Source organism: Neospora caninum, chromosome V, assembly GCF_000208865.1.
Source record: "Neospora caninum Liverpool complete genome, chromosome V".
NCBI classification, from domain to species: Eukaryota; Apicomplexa; class Conoidasida; order Eucoccidiorida; family Sarcocystidae; genus Neospora; species Neospora caninum.
The window spans coordinates 539,801-558,520 of NC_018391.1; the positions used below are offsets into that span (position 1 = coordinate 539,801).

At 50.7% G+C, this 18,720-nt stretch overlaps 3 protein-coding genes across 3 annotated transcripts; all 3 read right to left on the bottom strand.

Annotated features, from left to right (window-relative positions):
* Positions 1–2,393: 2,393 nt before the first annotated feature.
* NCLIV_012830 (putative MORN repeat-containing protein) lies at positions 2,394–3,767 on the bottom strand (the record flags this gene model as incomplete). Its single annotated transcript, XM_003881473.1, has 1 exon — positions 2,394–3,767. One exon carries the CDS (start codon positions 3,765–3,767, stop codon positions 2,394–2,396), a length of 1,374 nt encoding a protein of 457 aa, XP_003881522.1.
* Positions 3,768–7,186: 3,419 nt separating this feature from the next.
* NCLIV_012840 (hypothetical protein) lies at positions 7,187–9,603 on the bottom strand (the record flags this gene model as incomplete). The annotated part of the gene is made up of 6 exons (XM_003881474.1): positions 7,187–7,216; positions 7,494–7,898; positions 8,209–8,356; positions 8,819–8,870; positions 9,045–9,260; positions 9,456–9,603. 6 exons carry the CDS (start codon positions 9,601–9,603, stop codon positions 7,187–7,189), a joined length of 999 nt encoding a protein of 332 aa, XP_003881523.1.
* A 3,379-nt stretch (positions 9,604–12,982) lies between these two features.
* On the bottom strand, positions 12,983–16,332 carry NCLIV_012850 (hypothetical protein; the record flags this gene model as incomplete). The annotated part of the gene is made up of 6 exons (XM_003881475.1): positions 12,983–13,056; positions 13,170–13,240; positions 14,164–14,248; positions 14,932–15,111; positions 15,422–15,562; positions 15,876–16,332. 6 exons carry the CDS (start codon positions 16,330–16,332, stop codon positions 12,983–12,985), a joined length of 1,008 nt encoding a protein of 335 aa, XP_003881524.1.
* Positions 16,333–18,720: the final 2,388 nt, after the last annotated feature.

The window sequence follows — 18,720 nt, forward strand, 5'->3', positions numbered from 1 at the left end:
AAAACGTGGCTGTTTTTCGAGCCCGTTGGGAAGGTGCGTATACATCTATACATACATGCACAAGGTGCATATCTATCTATCTATATATTTATATATATTTATATTTATATATATTTATATTTATATATATATTTATATTTATATATATATATTTATATATATATATATATTTATATATATATATATATATATATATATATATATATATATATATATATATATATATATATATATATATATATATATATATATATATATATATATATATATATATATATATATATATATATATATATATATATATATATATATATATATATATATATATATATATATATATATATATATATATATATATATATATATATATATATATATATATATATATATATATATATATATATATATATATATATATATATATATATATATATATATATATATATATATATATATATATATATATATATATATATATATATATATATATATATATAAATATATATATATATATAAATATATATATATATATAAATATATATATATATATTTATATATATTTTAAGGTGCAGCTCTATAGGCCAGTGCATTCTGTCTAACTGCATGCACGAGGCAACTGTCGCAGTTTGTTCTTCCTGGATTCCCCCTGTTTGGCGTCGCTCGAATTCGTGTACAGACTGCCGGGAGGGCGGCTTTTTGAACCCGTGAGTTTTAAGTTCCGGGACAGGCCGTCAAGAGGCGTCGACTGTTTTCTTCCGCGGGTTCCACTGGCAGATCGACAGGCAGAAAACAGCGCGGCCGTTCAGGGTGGGCATGCCGTCCGGCAGTTCCTTCCGCTGCCCCAGCACATGCAGGCTCATCGGAGGGGACTCTCGACCGCATACAGCGCGTGGCCCGAAAAGTGCGTCGGTGTGGGACGGGAACGCGTCACTGTCTGACGTGTTTGGCACGGCGCATTTGCGGAAAGTTCGTGAGCAACGGGCCGAAACGGAGAGGGCGACACATCCGGGGAAAGACGGGAGCAGACGGTGGCGTGCACGACACAGAAAACAGTCTTTCGCAGTGGGATATCCGTTCAAAAACGCCGGCGACGTGAGATCGGAAGCGCCGGAGGTTCCTCCACGAAAGAAGCGACTTCAACTCACAGGCGCACTTCCCGCTCCTTTTTCACATGGTAAGACAAATGCCTGAAACGCGCGAGGCCGATGGAAGGCCCACAAGGGCAAACCTCGAGAGCGGAAAATAACCAAGCAAGGCGCAGGACGAGCAAAAGTCAAAAGAACTCGCGGTTCTCGATCCTGCCGACACGGGTTACACAAGTTGTGAACAAACAGCCACCGGTTCGACACGGTTTGGCACCGGAAAGACCGCTCGGATCCCGGCGCCTCTTTGCTCTAGAGGCACACACGAAGAGATGCACACAGCAGAGAGTGTGTCCATCACAGAGCTTTTCCTCGACCTTGCTCAGCGCTTTCTGATTGTGCGGCATGGCCCGAACTCATTTTTCCCTGACAGACGTGTCATACACATAGATACATTCACACACATTGGCACACCCAGATGCGGGCACAGATGAACACATCAGCGACAACACGAAACCGTTGAATGCTGACATATACGCGCGTAAATGCAGCTTCAGCCAGACACTGAGCGGTGAAGACACAGCGTGCAGTATCTTAGGGTAACCGGAATACAAATGCACCCTCTGCACACAAGGTGGACGCACAAGGTCTTGCCAGAAAAAGCACGCCATACGCCCAGCTGTTTTTTTCCGGCCGGAAAGAACGACACGGTAACCGCCCTGCGGCAGAAATTCACGCAGATGTCCCACCCAAGGACGCACGCGAAGAGAAGCTGTTTGTGTACAGTGACTCCGTTTCCGCCGAAAAATGTATATCCAAGTTCCGCGCGACACTGTCGACCTCAAGCAATTCTCGACCAGGACATTTCTGCCGTTTCTCGAAACGTGTTTTCCGAACTTGTCCCGTAGGAGGGATCCTCATGGTTTCTCCTCCCCAATACCGGAGAATAAGCGAAAGAAAACCTCCGTCCTCGGAGGCCGTACGTTTCGCGTGCCGTCGTTTGCGTCACCGGTCTTCACACGCGTTCGACACTCCTCAGCTTCCATTCTAACGTCGATTCCTCGTATATCTTTCTGTGGTTCTGGTCACATGCTTCCCCCTCCACACGCAGGCATATATATATATATATATATATATATATATATATATATATATATACATTTACAAGTATGTATGTATATATGATGCGTGCGTATGTTGGTAGGCCGCCTCATCTTGAGATACATTGTATGTACAATTTTGTAGAGGGAAGAACTGACTCCACATGGGTCACGCTTTTTCAGTGTGTTGGATGCGACGAACTCGCCAGCCTTATGCGGTGACGGGCGCACTCTCGTTGACCGTGAGGAATTGCGGATTCTCTAAACTGCCAGAGTTCCCGCCCTGAAAGTTTCTGCCGGACCCGCTGGCCTGGGATCCCTGCGCTCCGGCGTTCAGCGCGTCGCTGCCGCTCGGGTGTAGAGACAGGCTGGCACTGCTGCCGGCTGGCCGACCGCTTGTGTCTGTTCGTCCTGGAGCGCTCTCTGGCGCGGTCGCGCCGGTTTCGGCTTTCACGACCTGCCCCTGTTCGTTGACGTCTTCGTTGTCTTCGAGCCAGCGCTTCCGAACGCCATGGTCCCACTCGCCGCGTTTCTTTTCGCCGGAGCGAGCCGTGAACTCTCCGATGCCATGCTGCTTGCCGTTCAGCCAGCCGCCGCGGAAGGACCGGCCGTCGGTCCACAAGAACGTTCCCTGGCCTTCCTTCTTGTCGTTCACGTAGCCTCCAATGTACTTGCGCCCGTCTGACCAGGTGAAGACGCCTTCGCCGTTCATGCGGTTGTGCGCCCACTGTCCATCGTAGCAGCGACCGTCCGCCCAGATGTACCGGCCCTGTCCGTGGATTTCATTCTCTCTGAACTGGCCGCGGTAGAGCGACCCTTCGGGCCAGGTGAACGAGCCTTCGCCTTCTTTCTTTCCGTTTGCGTATTGCCCCTCGAAGTGAGACCCGTCCGCCCACTTCTCGACGGCCTCTCCGTGCTTCTTGTCGTCTCGCCAACCGCCGCGGTATTCACTCCCGTCCGAGTGTCTGTACTCGCCGTACCCGTTCGCCTTGTCCATCCGCCACTGGCCTTCGTAGTAGTCCCCGTCCGCATGTGTAAATATGCCCTGGCCATCTGCGAAGCCGTTCTTCCACTGGCCCACGTACTTGGCCCCGTCAGGCCACTGCTGGACGCCCTGGCCGTGCTTCTTGGTGCCGAGCCACTGGCCGACATACGTGACGCCGTTCGCCAACGTGACGACAGGTCTCGACACCAGCTCGCCCACGACGCCGTCTCCTTCGACTGTCCTCACATCCACTTCCGGCTCCGCACTCATGTCGTAGCCCCCTGCTGCCGGATTTGCCGCTCTGTCGCCCTCCGGCTCGTCGCCAGGCGTCTCTGCTTTGCCGGCCTCGCCAGACCCATCCGCTCCTTCCGCGGGCTCTGCCTGCCCTTGCTGCCCGTCGCCTTCAAGCTCGGGCTGCGCGTCTGCATTTCCTTCTGCCTGACTCGGCGGCGCGTCGCCCTCCGGAGACGTCGCCGCTCCCTGATTCTGCATCTCTGTGTCGGCCTCCACCGGGGCCGCAGTCGGCGCCGCGGCGCCTACGTTGTCGCCATCGGCCTCGGCTGGCCGCTTGGCCTTCGGTTTGCTTTTGCAGGCGCCCATGACTCGGCTCTCCTCAGGTGATCAAGAAGCACACGCCTCGGCAGCAGCGCGTTGCATCCACTTCCAGGGAAAACCGCAAGGCGCGTGAACGTCCAACTTCCTCCTACAAAGGCACGGCCAACTTCAAAAAAAAACGACGCCTCGCCCAGGAATACACCGAGAAACTTGTGTACGAAAGGGTGTGTAGAGAGGCGAACATAGGCGCCGATACGGATATGTGTATTTGTGGTTGTGTGCCCATGCACGGAAGAAAAAAATCGATGTAGGAGTAGGATCAAACATGCACCATCCGGAGACAGCACGGCCACGCCGATGTAGTCGACTTGGTGACGGAAGCTGGGAAGGCTGCCTTCTGAGTTAGAATGGAGCGAGACGGCTCCGTTTCAAATCACAGGACAGTGGAATGTTACTGGGAACTTCGGGGACGGATCGCTGACACTATTTTATTCCCGGGACAGTAAGCGAGGGGAAAGCGCCGGGGGGAAAGGAGAAACATACGACAGCTTTCCCAGTCACTTTTTTGCTCGTGGAAGTGTGAAAAGGGGAACAGTCGCGGAAGTTGACACTTGGCTGCGTGAGTTAAGAATGGCGTAGTGTTAACAGACCAGACCGTCGACCTGAAAGAAAGTCCCCCTACGTACGAAAGAAGGAACATCAAACGCAAAAGAAAAAACTATGTCAACCTCGAAGCAGCTGCCGAAAACGCGTCCAACACCAAGCACAGGCCGAACAGACTTTTCGTGAGCATCCCTATTATCACAGAACAAGAGAGCATGCAACCGTGGAATTCGCCCGAGCGCGGAGGCCGCAGGTGGCTCTGCCGGAAACTCGTACAGCTCTCGGATGTTTTCACCAAATTCACAAGACAAAACAAGACAAGTAAGTGAGAAAAAAGGCAAGGAATTGCCGGGAGCGCCTCAGGGACGAGGTGAAGACGGGGAATTCGCGTGTCTGAAAGACTTCCGTGGAAGGGCAAACAACGGTCGCAGCCGTTGCAAGTCGGAAAACGAGAGCGAACGCGGAATCCCTTGATGCCCTATTCATTCCATTTTATCATTACACGGAATCTTCGCGTGGTTTTTCAGCTTCAGCTTTTGCTTGCTGAAGACGCTTCTGCCTCCTACGTCAAACGAGGGCCCGCTACAACTTGTGCAGAAACAGTTGGGTCATTTTTCGTTTGCTTGAGTCAATACAAATGCGCATGTGCAAGTTGTTTGACATACTTCGACGCACGCTGCATATCTTCAATGTCGCGATAATTCTTCATTCTGAAAAGGACGTGCGCTCGCGTTGTGCTAAACCGGCGCACGCCCGCCCCATAAACACAGATAGATGCGCCTTCATCGATTTCTCCGGGTTCAGAGGGCGATGTGCCATGAGGATCAATAAGGCAGAAGAAAACGCCGTTGTTCATACACATACAGCGAGCAGAAGAGGCACTGTCGATGTCTACAGTCCGCTTTCGTCTCAGCCCACAAAACAACGGAAACAAGAGTACGCGTTCACGTTTTTAACTTCCTGCCGAGCAATTGAAACCCGCCAGGCGCGGAAAAGAAAACGCTTCGAAAGCAAGCGTTGTGATCTTTATTCGCCGGCCGAATCCCTGGGTAATTTGCTGAGACGCCACCTCATAACCTCTATCGCTTTCCTAGAGATACCCATGCAACACTAAGACAGTATTTGCAGGCAGCTGGTTACCAGCGACGAGCGACTTCTACGGTTTCGTAGCGAAACTAGCGACCGCCTGTCGACCTTCTTTTTAACTCCAGGACAGTGAGACAAACTCGCTATGATACACAGCGAAAGCGGAAGTGGTGATCCCTATAAGCAGATTCCATCTTTATCGGTCTGTGACAGAGAGGATAGATCGATTCGGCGGGTGCGGGTTTTGTCCTGCTTTTCGGTTCGGCGGCAACACGCTGAAAGTGCGTGACTGCGCAAGATAAAGCAGGGATTAAAGCGAACTAAATGTTATGCACTTGACGTTGCTTTTCGTAATGAAAAACCTGGGGAAATCCTGTAGAGAAAAGAACACTAAAGGTGCAAGAACATGGGACGCAAGCGCACACACATGACAATCTTGCCTCGCCCGACAGGGCAGACACTGTTTCAGATTTCCAGACTTCATAAAATGCATCCATTTGTCAAGAGCGTAGATACCTCTGTTACAGGCACGTGACATCGTGTAGTATCTCATACAGAGCGTCAAGCGGCTCTTGCAGCGGAGCGGAACATGCCGACATTCCAAAACCATGTTTAGGTTCGCCTCAGACGCAACCACACAGGACGGCTACGACCTGCGATGTTTGGTTCCACAGGCAGCCCAGGCGCGGCAAATGTAACACTGCTGTGGCCAGTCATGCATTCCGGTCGTCTCCGAAGCAGATTAAGTTCTTTAAACTCCCGAAGAGTCGGCGGTCTCTTAACCATGCAGACCGTACGGTGAGGAAGATGTATGTGTCGGACAACAGTGACTCATCAGCTCGTGTTACAAAAACGCCATTTCCACATGCCATTATATGAATCCGCAGCTGCTACGAGTACTCACAAGACCTGCGGCCAGCCTTTGGGTGGACTAATCGACCGTTAGTGTCTGAAAAAACATGCTGCCAGCAGTGTTTCGGCCAAAAGGATGCATATGGCGAACGAGAAATTGATATCCGCTTGAGGATACCCCAAAGTTCTTCAGCACCAGCTGTGCACCAGAGAGTTCGACGTTGCATCGAGTTTCTTCTGGCTACAGCCGAGGCTGTTAGTGCCATGTATTTGCAACGACCCTTCTCGGTGTCATTTATCGCTTGATTACTGAGAGTCTTCACTATGCAGACCGACTGCATTACTCGTCTTTCCGCGGCACTACCATTTATCATTCCCTCGAAAATCGTGAACACCCCTTGAATAGTTTGCCTCCTGCCTGTCGGCCAATGTACAAAACGCAGGCGGGAATGTTCGAGATGGGTTCCCCGGAACCTGTTCAGACCGTGGAGACGGTTAAAAGGGATTCCAACACGTTTTTGACAAATGTTCCTGCCAGTTGTCTCGGGTCTGCTGCTGTTAGCGGCAGGCATGAACAACGTTTTAAAGCGCTGAGTCCCCTTGAGCTCTGATACTGTCGACTGAAGATTCACTGCTCAGTCCACTATCAGCTAGTTATTGGGTGACCAAAGGGAAAAAAAGCGGATAGAGCACCTCCCAAAAACAGTAGTAGCGTCATGCACCAAGAGAGAGCCAGCAGCTTCCTGTGACATTGGATAGGCGTCGTCGATCCAATAGGAACGTGGAGGACGGGAAACTGCAGTTGCCGCCACTATGCCTACACCACGTGTACACCACGAGGGATATTTCTGGCATTAATTTGTAAACCCGGTGTCTCGACTCTTGACAATAGTAACGTCACAGGACTGTGCTCGCGGACCAAGTCAAACTTGCTGTGCCACGGTGTCAGCAGTCTGAGGAGGAATCATAAAAACAGGCAAGGGACACAACCATGATCTCCTGTCCGCTGCGGTCGTGCGCTCGCACACGCGTACTTTAGATAGCTAGCGAGCGTTGCGAAGAGAACAGAAAGATGTGAACATACAGTTGCGTGTGGCACCCGTATCGTATCGGTGGCGAGGGATTTGTGATTACCTGCTGCTTCTAATAACCGTGCTTCGAAGGGCATGCTGCATGCATCAACTCCATGGAGAAAAGTGAAACCGTTTTCATGGGATCGGCCCTCCTTACCTGAGCTTGCGGGGTGCTTTCGACACCGTCTACAGGAGGTTCAGCTGAACGGTTAGAAGGATCCGGACGAGCCTGCGTGCTGAGGTAGCTTGCCTGAGAGGGATGTCGTTGTCGTTGGAAGGGGTACAGGAAAGAGGATGCTCGCGAAGGAGCAGGACCAGCCGTCGTGGCGTGCTTATTGACGATATACTCCCCTCCAAATGACTCGAGAGGTACTGCTTCGTATTCTGTAACCAACTGACCGTCCGCTTCTCGCTCCGTCACAGAAACCTGGAAAGAAGAGCGCCGGTCCAGCAGTGGCCCGATATCTTGGACGTAGACTTTCGCACCAGTAGTTTCGGTGTAGCTCAGAGTCGGATAGAAGTTGTAGGCGTACACGGCGCCTACCAGCAGACACCCGCCAACCTGAAAATTTCATTTTCACACCATAAGCAAACGCTCTGTCCCACAATTGGTCCACGTCGGCAAGATCTAGGCTCCTGGATGAGGAATATTCATTCCGTCCTTTATGATTTCCTTGCTGGTGAATCCGCTGGCACGGCTCCGTTTGGCCTACACAACTGTATATTTGCAGGGTTGAGAACTGCAATCATGTCGGAGCTGCTATAGACTGAGATCCTCACTGACTCAGCTTTCAAAAGAAAGCTGCGCGAGGTCGTGGGAATACCAAGCCGTGGCTTCTATAGTAAGTCAAGCCAACGAGCAATCGACTCACAATATTACCCAGAAGGGTAGGCAAGAAATTGAAAGCAATTACGTCCGAGATCTCAATCGGAGCCCCCGCCATCAGCCCTGCCTGTAGGGTATACATATTTGCAATAATATGCTCGTAGCCGCCCACGCAGAAAGCGACTATGGGGAACCTGGACGCAGAGAACGGTTCACATTTACGGTCGCCACTTGTTCGATTGTTCGCTGAGCAACAGACGTTCAATATGAGCTCGAGTAGTATTGATTCGCCGCACACACGGATTATGGACCTGTCACGGATGGAATTGCACCAAGAGAAGGCAAATTTTCAGACTGACAATTCATCAGGGAATGTAGTCGAAAAGCCCCCATCGTGATATCAAATACCGCTCCTGACGATATAAGAGAGCACGGATAGGAAAGATCGGAGCGAGATTCCTGTGTGGGAAACTATCGGCTACCAGGAACGCTTGACGTCTCCGTGAACGTGTAGTGTATCTTTGTCCCCACCGTACCAGAGTGAGCTTGCAAACTGGCACTTTGACACAGGCCGTTCCAGAGGCTCATCGCTAAAGCACTTAAGGCAGAATCTACTGGAGCAGAAAGAAAAAGTAACCCTTATAAGACATACTCACCACATTACGAGGACTTTGCCGGCGACGTTTTCGGATGCGATGACTGCCCAGACTGCAAGGCAGACGAATGTATTGCACCCAACACCTCTCAGGAAACACTCTCCCCATCCGTAGGATACCTTATTAACGCATGTCCGGAACAGGAATTGACGGATGTGATCGTCTCCCAGCGATCCCGTCAGGTATGAGAGAAAGTAGGCTCCGAAAAGAGCACCCAACCAATTACCAACCAAACTCCCTAACCAGTTCACTCCTAGCTGAAGAATGGTCACCCGTTTTTGGAAGTAACATATAAGCATAGTCATCGTGTTGCCGGTAAAGAGCTCTGCCCCAGTAAGAATGATGCAGATGAAGGCGACCGGGAACAGAGCTCCATAGATGAATTTCTGGGTCGGTTTCGCAACAGCCACAGGATCACTAGGATCCGTCGGGTAAGAACCGGCTGCACGCATGGCACATGGAAGAGCCCTCCGTACACACACAGTCTCACTCGTCACGAACTTTTTCTGGGTGCAGTGCCTCATCTCTTTCCAGGCCAGACAGATTATAGTACTAGCATGCTTGCAATCGGCGAAAAAGGGGCCGTTTTGTTCTGTTAATGCGCTTCTAGTGCCCGTCTACTGGCTGCTCCTCTTACCCAGGACCGTGCAGCAGTGGCCAGCCATCGCCACAAATACTCCTGCCATAAAGGCTTGAAGTAGGAGCCGGTCTATTCGAAGCTGCGTCTTCTTGACTCCGTACTCCAAGATCTTCAGATACGCGTCCGCCCCGGCCGTCACTACCATTTTGGGATGAAAGAATACAGCGATCTTACTAGCTGCATGCACCAGAGCCACATTGCAAGATGTTGCAACAGACGCAAACCACCGTCACTTCATCCAGCCACCCAGAGAAGGAAATGTATCTGCCCGACCCTGTCGCACGCTCGGTTTACTCTTCCATCTCAAATAAAATGAGTTAGGGGGCTGACACAGCACCTCATGAATGTAGTATTCGTGTTGCCCCAGTTGCATATGCAGGTCACCACGCATTTGCGTATATGTACCGATATAACTGGATTGTACACTTAGTGCCTTGACATAAATTTGAAAAACACTGTCATCATGTGTTTGCTTGTGTGTATGCCAGAGGAGACATTTGTCTGTATACGTATAGATATTCTTACATATTCGTAGCTCGCAGCGGCAGGCAGCGCCACAAGCACCGTACCGTTTCAATCAGCGGCGAAAAAGCCTTACGAACACTTCGCAACCTACTAGCGAAAATACCCGACGAAGGGTCGAACCTCTGAGTGACTATCCGTCCTTGCGTAACTATATGCAACAAGACGAAAACCGAGGAAGCCGTGATGCTTCCGTCTTTCACCACCGAGTTGTGTCATTAAACACAAAACCGAGGCAACTTTGATATTACATCAACGCCTCACGCAAATCACTTTTCGAAGGTGAAAACAACGACAAAACACCGAGAAAAGTACTCTCTGAGTTCAAAGTGGCCAACCTGTGGGGTATGGTAGGCAGTCAGAGCAGCCGCCGCCAGTCAAACGCTCAGGCCGTTCCGGATAAAAACGATCTGGAAGCGAATCCGTGCAACTGGAAGTGAATGCCTTCGTCACAGGCAGTGTGCAATCGGTTGGTCTGAGTGTGAAACAAGCCCAGCGACTACAGTAGCTTGAGTCCACAAGACAGGTCAGATCATTGACCACCTCAAGCACCCGGAGCGACGGTACCGAGCACATGACCACTCTGTTGACAAGCCACAGGACAGACAGTTTGCCAATAGAATTGAAACAGGACCTGGGCGTACGTCCTGCGTCCCCAGAAAAATCGAGAAAACCCTAGAGGGAAAGTCTTCTCTGCAGCACTAGCCCGGTTCTATTCGTCGGTTCGGCAGAGTTTGTGTACAAGGCGTTTGCGAGTCAGCCGGATATGCAGCTACCCCGCGAAAAACAGGAAGGGGGCAGAATGAAAGAGCTCGCAGCGCGGCATGCCCGCTTCGGGTCTTGCCAGTTTTTAAAAAAATGCGTGGAAAGCTGATGTGGCTAATCTAGCGGCTTCTGTTCGAACCGCTGGGCACGATAACGCTGGAGGTACAACAGAAGCATGGGGAGCACAGATACCGACAGAAACATGACCTATTGCCAGCTCCGCATAACCCGTAGACCCTTCCTTTAGGTAATTTCTACTACCGTTTGTTCAGAAAAACATATGCCATGTACTAAGCTGGCTGACCACCTGGACTCAAAATGATAACATAACTGGGGTCATTGCTGCCATTTTCATGCAGCGGTGCCGGGAATCGTGAGTGGGCGTTGCACGCTGTATCGCAGATCCTGCAAATCAGATATGCTCGAATGTCTTGACTGTTGCTGATGATGGGGTCTAATATCAATTCATATTTGTCTTGTACGACCACTCAGGAAGACGCACCCGACCGAATGAAGTAGGGCCCGTCGAAACTTTGCACGGGTTCCCGTTCTGTGTGTCTATTTGTGGAACTCAACGTCACTGATCGGAGTCGGCTGTTTTGCCTGACATCAGGAATGACCTTGCCAATGAGCAGCTATGATTTTGTGGACGAGTCTCAGTTGTCTTTTTGCGGGAATTGCTTGGAGGCAGATTTCTGTTGCATGGAACACAAAAATGTTTGGCAGAGCGCTACAACTGGCACTGGCCACCACACCCGTAGCTCGAATAGTGGAACTCACTGTTTCTCCCCTGGTGCAATTGTAGTTTTCTTCGCTGACTCTCGACAAAACACGAGCTGTGTACTGTGTACAGGTTAGATTGGGCTTAGACTCTTCCGTAGTTGCAGCGCGCGTGTGTAGATAGTGGCAGTGTGCAGGCTCGCGTTTGCTGTCGACCATCAGCTGTTCCGTCCATCGCTCTGCGAACTCTTTCTAGTTCGATGATACGTTTGTATATGTGACGTGGGTGTCATAACCTGAGTAGATGATGAATCTCGGTATAAGACACGGACCATGATAGCGTCCGCGAGTTGGAGCCTCTGTGGTTCTAAACCTGCGAGCTAATTGTCAATGCGTCGAAAATATACGCAGTGCTGAAGATCACTAAACTTAAAACACGTTTCAGACGTGGACTAATTCACTACGGTGGCCTCTCTGACCAAAGTGAGATATCAATAACCAACTGCAAATGTGAAGCAATTTCCTCTGGAGGTACTTACTTATCCTGCTCAGCCTCACTGTGTTCGAACTTTCTGTCCTCTTGTCGGCGACATGTTCCCTGACCCCTCGTTCGCTGGCAAAGGGCCTGCTCAGTGGATGCCTTGAGGCATTTGTTTTTGCATAACGCTTCACAGCTGATGGGCCTTAATTGATTGACGACGTCTTGATAAACATGATACAGATTAGCAGGCCTGGAGGTCCACCTCTACGGAGTGAAGCAGGCCCCTATGCATATATACATATATATACATACATACTTACATACTCATACATGCAAGGCAACTATGCAGACATAGTTATGAACAGCCAGGTAGATAGATACAGATACATCGATTAGACTTTAATACGCGAGACCTCCGAGGACGTTTTTGAAGGGCGCAGAGGCGGACTGGAGATATCTAGTAAGCTCTGTAGGTTCTTTCGCTAGCATACTGTATTCGACTTCAGTTTTTCTATGCCCAGCAAGACGAAAAACAATATGCCGCTGCGCCCTGCACATATTTGCTATTTTGACGCGCTTGTCGCCACGCTTTATTCTTCCCTCCTGGTCTACGAGCAGAAACACCTAATGATTCTTTGCTTTTTCGCCCTCCATTATTGACTGTCGTCATTTTCCCGCTCGAATTTGTGTGAATTGTATTCCTCTGCTCTTCCAGGCTGAGATAAAAAAACGTTAAGCGTCTCCCTCTGCTCCCGTAGAGACTGGGGCAAATTGCTATATACGTCAGAAAAGATGCCCGAGAGCACGGGTGGATGCTTCATTTTTTCATATACCCTGAAGAAATGAATAGAAATGTTTTACCAAAAATAGCGAAATGATTGTCATCAGCTCTGTGTCACACACTTGTACAGAAAAACTAATCGGGAGCAGGAAGTGAAATCGGCGCGATACTACTGAATCCACTCTCGTGGAGATATTGCACACATGCATAAACACATAATCAAAGTCAGATACGAGGGAAGACCTAGAGAACACCTTACGCCTTCCCTGTCTCTGTGAACGCGGAAGAGGCACCACTGCGGAGGTTCTCGCTGGTTTCTCCGACGAAAGCTATAAACATATACAAATACACACAAGTGTAGGTAGCTATAGTGAGCGTGAGGTGTTCCGGGTAGTTCTTTTTCCAAAAGAAACCAACATCTTCCTTTCGACGAGCATCTCACCGAATTTTTGCCAGGACCTCCCTCCGCGTCTCTTCCACGAGTGCACTCTCCTCTTCCGCGCTCCACCTGCCCTGAAAGGAAGGCGACGAAAAGGCAGAAATAAACGTGGAGAAAGAGAACAGGACAAGAGGGAAAGGGAGCTCGAGAACGACAGAACGGGTACGGGAGACAGTGAGAGACCCCCTGTGGAGGCGAAAAACCCGACGGTTGTGTCTCGAAAACGCAGACACCGGGCGAGGGTACGAGCGTCCAGGTGGGGAGAGAGAGGTTTACTCGACAGGAAGGCAGAGGCGGGGGCGGGAAGAAAAATGTCTGAAAAGCACTCGCGTTTGCCTGTCCCCTTAGAGCTCCCCTCTTCTGTACGTTCCGTGTCATGAGTCCTTTTGCGGCCTTTCCACGACTTCCTCCTCTGGATGCTTTCTTGGTGTAACCCGTTTTCTCCCTTCAATTCCGGTCCTTGCCTGATTCGCGAGAAAAGTTGCGAACCGACGAACGGGGTGAGCAGCCGGGGCTTGCCATTGCTCGGCTTCTTCTGCAGAGCGGTATTTTCTACTGTCATCGCTTGTGGAGTGGTGGCCGAGCCTGAGAGGAAACCGAAGAAGTGAGATGCGAGGAGGCACGTTGTCTACGGAAGAAGCAACAGCTCTGTTAGATGACGTTTTCACTTCGAACTGAAGTAGAGAGAATGTTCACGAACAAAGCGCCAAACACATCGTTCGCTGACAACGAATCCATCTACACCTACTAGCATATACACGTCTATGCATGTCTTTACATAGATGATCCGATCTGAAAGTGCACATATCACCGGTTAAATCGCGTACACACGCTCGCACAGCGCCTGCAGATCGATACACACAAATATACACACGCCGTGGAGGGGAGATGTTTTCTTTGTTCCCTCCAACGTGAACCCGTCTTCAGAGCATTCTGGCTTGGCGTTCTGTAGACACAAGGTGCGTCAGTTCCTCCTTTCGATTTCACGCACAACTACCTGTAGGTCATCATTTCGACGAAAGCAGGCTTGTGCTGCGACACAACGAACTCTCGCGCCGCCTTCACTGCCGCATACACTGCTACTGCAGGGAAGACGCACACACGAAATCGAAGACAGATGCCTCGAAAGCAGATAAATGCGAGACAGTGCCGCATGCACCTTCAGTGGGACAAAAACAAAGATAGGGGCACGCTTAGGGATGCGGTACTGGAGAAGGAATCACCGAAGACATGGAAGACTGTTCGCGAGGTAAAATGCATCTCCACAGAACCTCTCGACACGGCTGGGCCCCAACAGAGAGTGTCCCAAGGACAACTTTTGTGCTGAAAGGAAGAGGAGGAAAAGGCTTGGTAGAACCGTGCATACACGCGCGGGGGACTTGACAGGGAAGAGAGACGGCACGCCTTTGGCAACTTCGCTTTAACTCGAAACCTCCTTTTTGATGGGGATTGACGGGCAAGGAAGAGATGCGTTTTCTCCAGTCTACGGAATTGCAGATAATGATACTTCAGAAGAACCTCCTCCGCAGACCTCTGGGCGCCCACACACCCTCGTTGCACGGCTAGGAGAAAGCGCGATGGACATTGGTTCCCGAGAAACGAGAGAGAACAGCAAACATTGGAGATCGATTCCAGAGCGTTCCAGCTCCTGCTGCTACGCTCGGAAGCGGCCGCGCCAAGCCACTCAGTTGCTCCTTGGCAAGTTCTAGCGGGGAACACGCACTTTGCTGTTTGATTCTGTCGATTTCCACGCTGTCGGACCCACCTAGGTCGGTTCCGTCTACGCGGATGGTGTCGATGCCGAAGGCGACCGCACGCGCCCCAACTCCATCTCCCTTGTACTGTTCTTCGACTGGCGTGCTGATTGCATAGGCGTTATTTCGGCAGAGAAAGAGAGTCTGGGAACCCAAAGTTGCAGCAAAGTTGAACCCGACAGAGGCGTCGCCTGCGACAAGAGGGACACGAAAAGGGGAAACCGACAGGGGACGTAGACGCCTTGGCAAAAACGCGGGAGTGAAAAGTTAAAGGCGAACGAAGACTACGCGGAGCGGACGGAGAACGCTGTCAAGCAAGCGCCGTGAATACCGGATCGTGACTCGAGTTGCTACCACCAACGGAGTTCACAAAAACCCAAAAAGAAGGCTGACACAAAGGCAGAGAGAAGGCTGACACAAAGGCGGAGAGAAGGCTGACACAAAGGCGGAGAGAAGGCAGACGACCGACATATAAACAGTTGAAGGTACCTCGAAGCTTACCCTCGCATGCAGCGCCTTCCCCAAAATAGACAGCCGCCACGGCGTCCTTCTTTTGAAGTTTATACACATAGCCAACACCCGCGCCCTGAGGTATCTTGACTGCAAGCGGGGAGCAGACGGGCATCATGTTTACGTGCGTCGCTGCTCAGAAACGAAGGAAAGGAGAGAAATGACATGGAGAAAAGGGGCGACAGGGAGAGACGTAGAGGCGTGAACGATAAAGAATCAAGAAATGGGGGGGGGGGCCGCGGGGGTGAAACAAGGCGAAGCAGCTCGCAACCGAACTGAAACGGAAACCGTAGACTCAGCAGACAATTACCTATGAATACATGCAGTAAATACATATATGTATACATTTGAACGCATGTGTATACCGGTACAGATAGATTTGCCGCCGCGCGGTTCTCGTTCTGGCGGACCGCCTTCATGCGCAAGAACAGAATAGAAAGTTTACCTGCGTAGTGTACAGGCATTTGCCTGCCTTTCCCAGGATCCTTCGTTGTGGCAAAGAGTTGCGCGAGAATGTCGTCAAGCGTCAAACCCCTCCACATGAGGGCCGGGAGCTCGCGGTACTGCGGAAGAACGAGGTCGTCTTTCTGCAGCGCAGCGGCGCTTCCGACAAGTGAAGCCTCTTCACCGAAGGAAGTCATGTAGAAGGAGATTCTTCCCTGTCTTTGAATGTCGTAGAACGTGGAATCGTAGACCTCACTCTGAATCATCACCCTCATCATGCGGACGGCTTCGTCGAGGGAAAACGGCAGAGATGAAGAGCCCCGTAGGAGCTCCCCAGACCGGCTCAGACACTGGAGAAGAGAGAGCCCTTCTTCTGGTCGCGTAAAGGAGACCTCGTTCACACTCTTCCCCGGGAAAATGCCGCGGAAAAGAGGCAAAGAAGACGCAGATCTGACCATTGACTTGCTCCCCGACAGCGGAGAACTTAGCGCCCTCAGACCCGTCTCATCTCTTCGGAGGCGCGAAGGACCGACAGAAGCAAACGGAGATGGACCGGACAAAGGAAACTGGGAAGACGGAAGTGGTAGAGATGAAGAGGAGTGCATGGAAGACGGCGGACTCAGGGTGGAAGAAGGAAACATAATCGAAGAAAAACCTCTTGAGGGCAGACCGGAGGAGACAAAGGCTCTCCGTGCCGATGCATCTCGGGGTTCACACAAAGGGCTGGCACGTGCTGGACGAAACCCAACGAGGCGCGCACGGGGCAGAGCCACCGTCGTGAAAAAACGCGCATGTGCATTTCTCTGCCACAAAAGCATCCTGCACTCTGTTGTACTTCCCTCCAAAGACGGCAGGTCTTCCCCAGTACGCGGGCTCCTGCCGAACAAAACGCCTTCGACAAACCGGCGGGTCACAGGAGATAAGCCAAGTGACGAGGCCGTAGCGTACGGCCGCTCCAGACGACAGAAGGCGAAAGGGACTGGCAGCGTTCGTGCATCTTCCAGGCAAGGACAAACGGGGGAAAAGTTGCCGACAGGGCGTTGTCGGCGCAGCGAAACGTGTGCCATGAAGACGAGAAAAGCGACTGTACGAAGGAGCGCAAACAGCCGGCGACCTGGGACCTATCCACAGGTCAAAATGTGGCAAATCAAGTTACACGCTACGCTCTACCAACATATAAACGGTTTTTGTACCTACGATGTAACGATTGAATTCATTTAAGTACAAGTGCAAGAGACAATGCGCACAAACTGCCAAGACAATGAACGTCTCTACGTTTTCGCTCCCGCTACTTATATGAGAACTACACACGAAAAACGTAAAAATGCGGATGTATGCGCTCACTTGCATATTTTCTGCAGGGTGGATCCACGACGATATGCCGGACGGCACACACATAAAATTACAAAAATGCATACGACTTTCGACAGAATGAACGTGCAAGCAATGAACAGTGCCTCGGTCGTGGGAACTGGAGTGAGACCATGTCATTCATGGGGCACAAAGTACAAAGACAAACGATGCGTTTTATTCTCGACTCTTAGGGAGAAAGGTGCCAAGTGATTGAGAGGCAGCCAGCGTACCGTGAGACGCCTTCGAACGGGAACAGACTAAAAGGAGATTCAGGACGACAACGTTCTCAAGACTCCTTTGTTGTTCGATCTAGAAACGACAGGAAAAGGTCTCCCAGCGTTCAGGGGGGCTCCTGCCGAAAACTGTTACAATCCCACGATGGACACTCTCCTCTTTGGGCCAAGTTTCAACGGGCGGACATTTGCTTTTCCCTTTCAGGGCTCTTTTCTCTGTCTGAAAGAACCCCTAGTTGAATCAACAGATCGTGCATGCACGTGGCTAGGCGACCTGGGAGAAACGAGGGCTAGAGGACGGGGAAAAAACGAGAGGAAAGACGAGTGTCAGTTCTTCTAGAGAGGAAAGAAAGGACTCCGTAACTGAATTCACGGAAGCGACTTCGAGCAAAGTGTTTAACTAGAGAAATCATGTTCTGTAGATATGGGAGCCGCCGGACCTCAAGCAAGACATCCCGGAACGGCTGAAAAAGGGAGTGACGTCTCCCAAAAACCGGAAACGGTCTACATGAACATGAGACACCAACAGCGCACCCTTGCCGTGTTCCTGTCTTGCGAATGTTTCTTTCCAGATCTTCCCCCGGGACGTTTACCGGATAAAAAAAGGAGGCACAGATCCGCGAGAGCGGCTCACAGGCCAGCGAAGAAGCGAGAAGCATGGACCACGGTAACGAACAGGAAGGCCATTCGACTTGGGGTGGGGAATGACTACACAGGCAGAGAGGCGAACAAAGGTTTGGCGTGCCTCATCGTGGAGCGGGAGGGCTCTGCTTGACAGAGATGGTCCCCGTCCTGCTCTCTTCTGAGCAGAACAGTGGAACCCTCCGCACCTCGCGACGTGTGCGACTTCACGGGGCAGCATCATGCGCCTTTCTTCAAAACGTTCTTAGTTCTTCCCTCTGGTAAAAACCACCGCGCTCCGCTTCTGAAGGTGAACAGCACCCGCGTAGCGAAAGCGACTGAGCAGATCTGAAAACAACGCACTTGTGTACAGAGTCAAAAAGGGAGCAAGAGCTCCGACCTTCCCGTTATGCTGTGCATGTTTCGCAGCAGCCACGAGGGACTGGAACAAGCATCTTGCTTTCATTCAGCTGCGCAGATGGAGAATTAAACATTCATGTATGCGTTATGCTGTCATATATATATATATATATATATTTATATATATACATACGTGTATGTATTTCCATACTCGGTATCAGTTTGGCGGATCGTGTCTGCCGTTTTAAGCCGAGCAAGTGGTGTATTTCATTGACATCG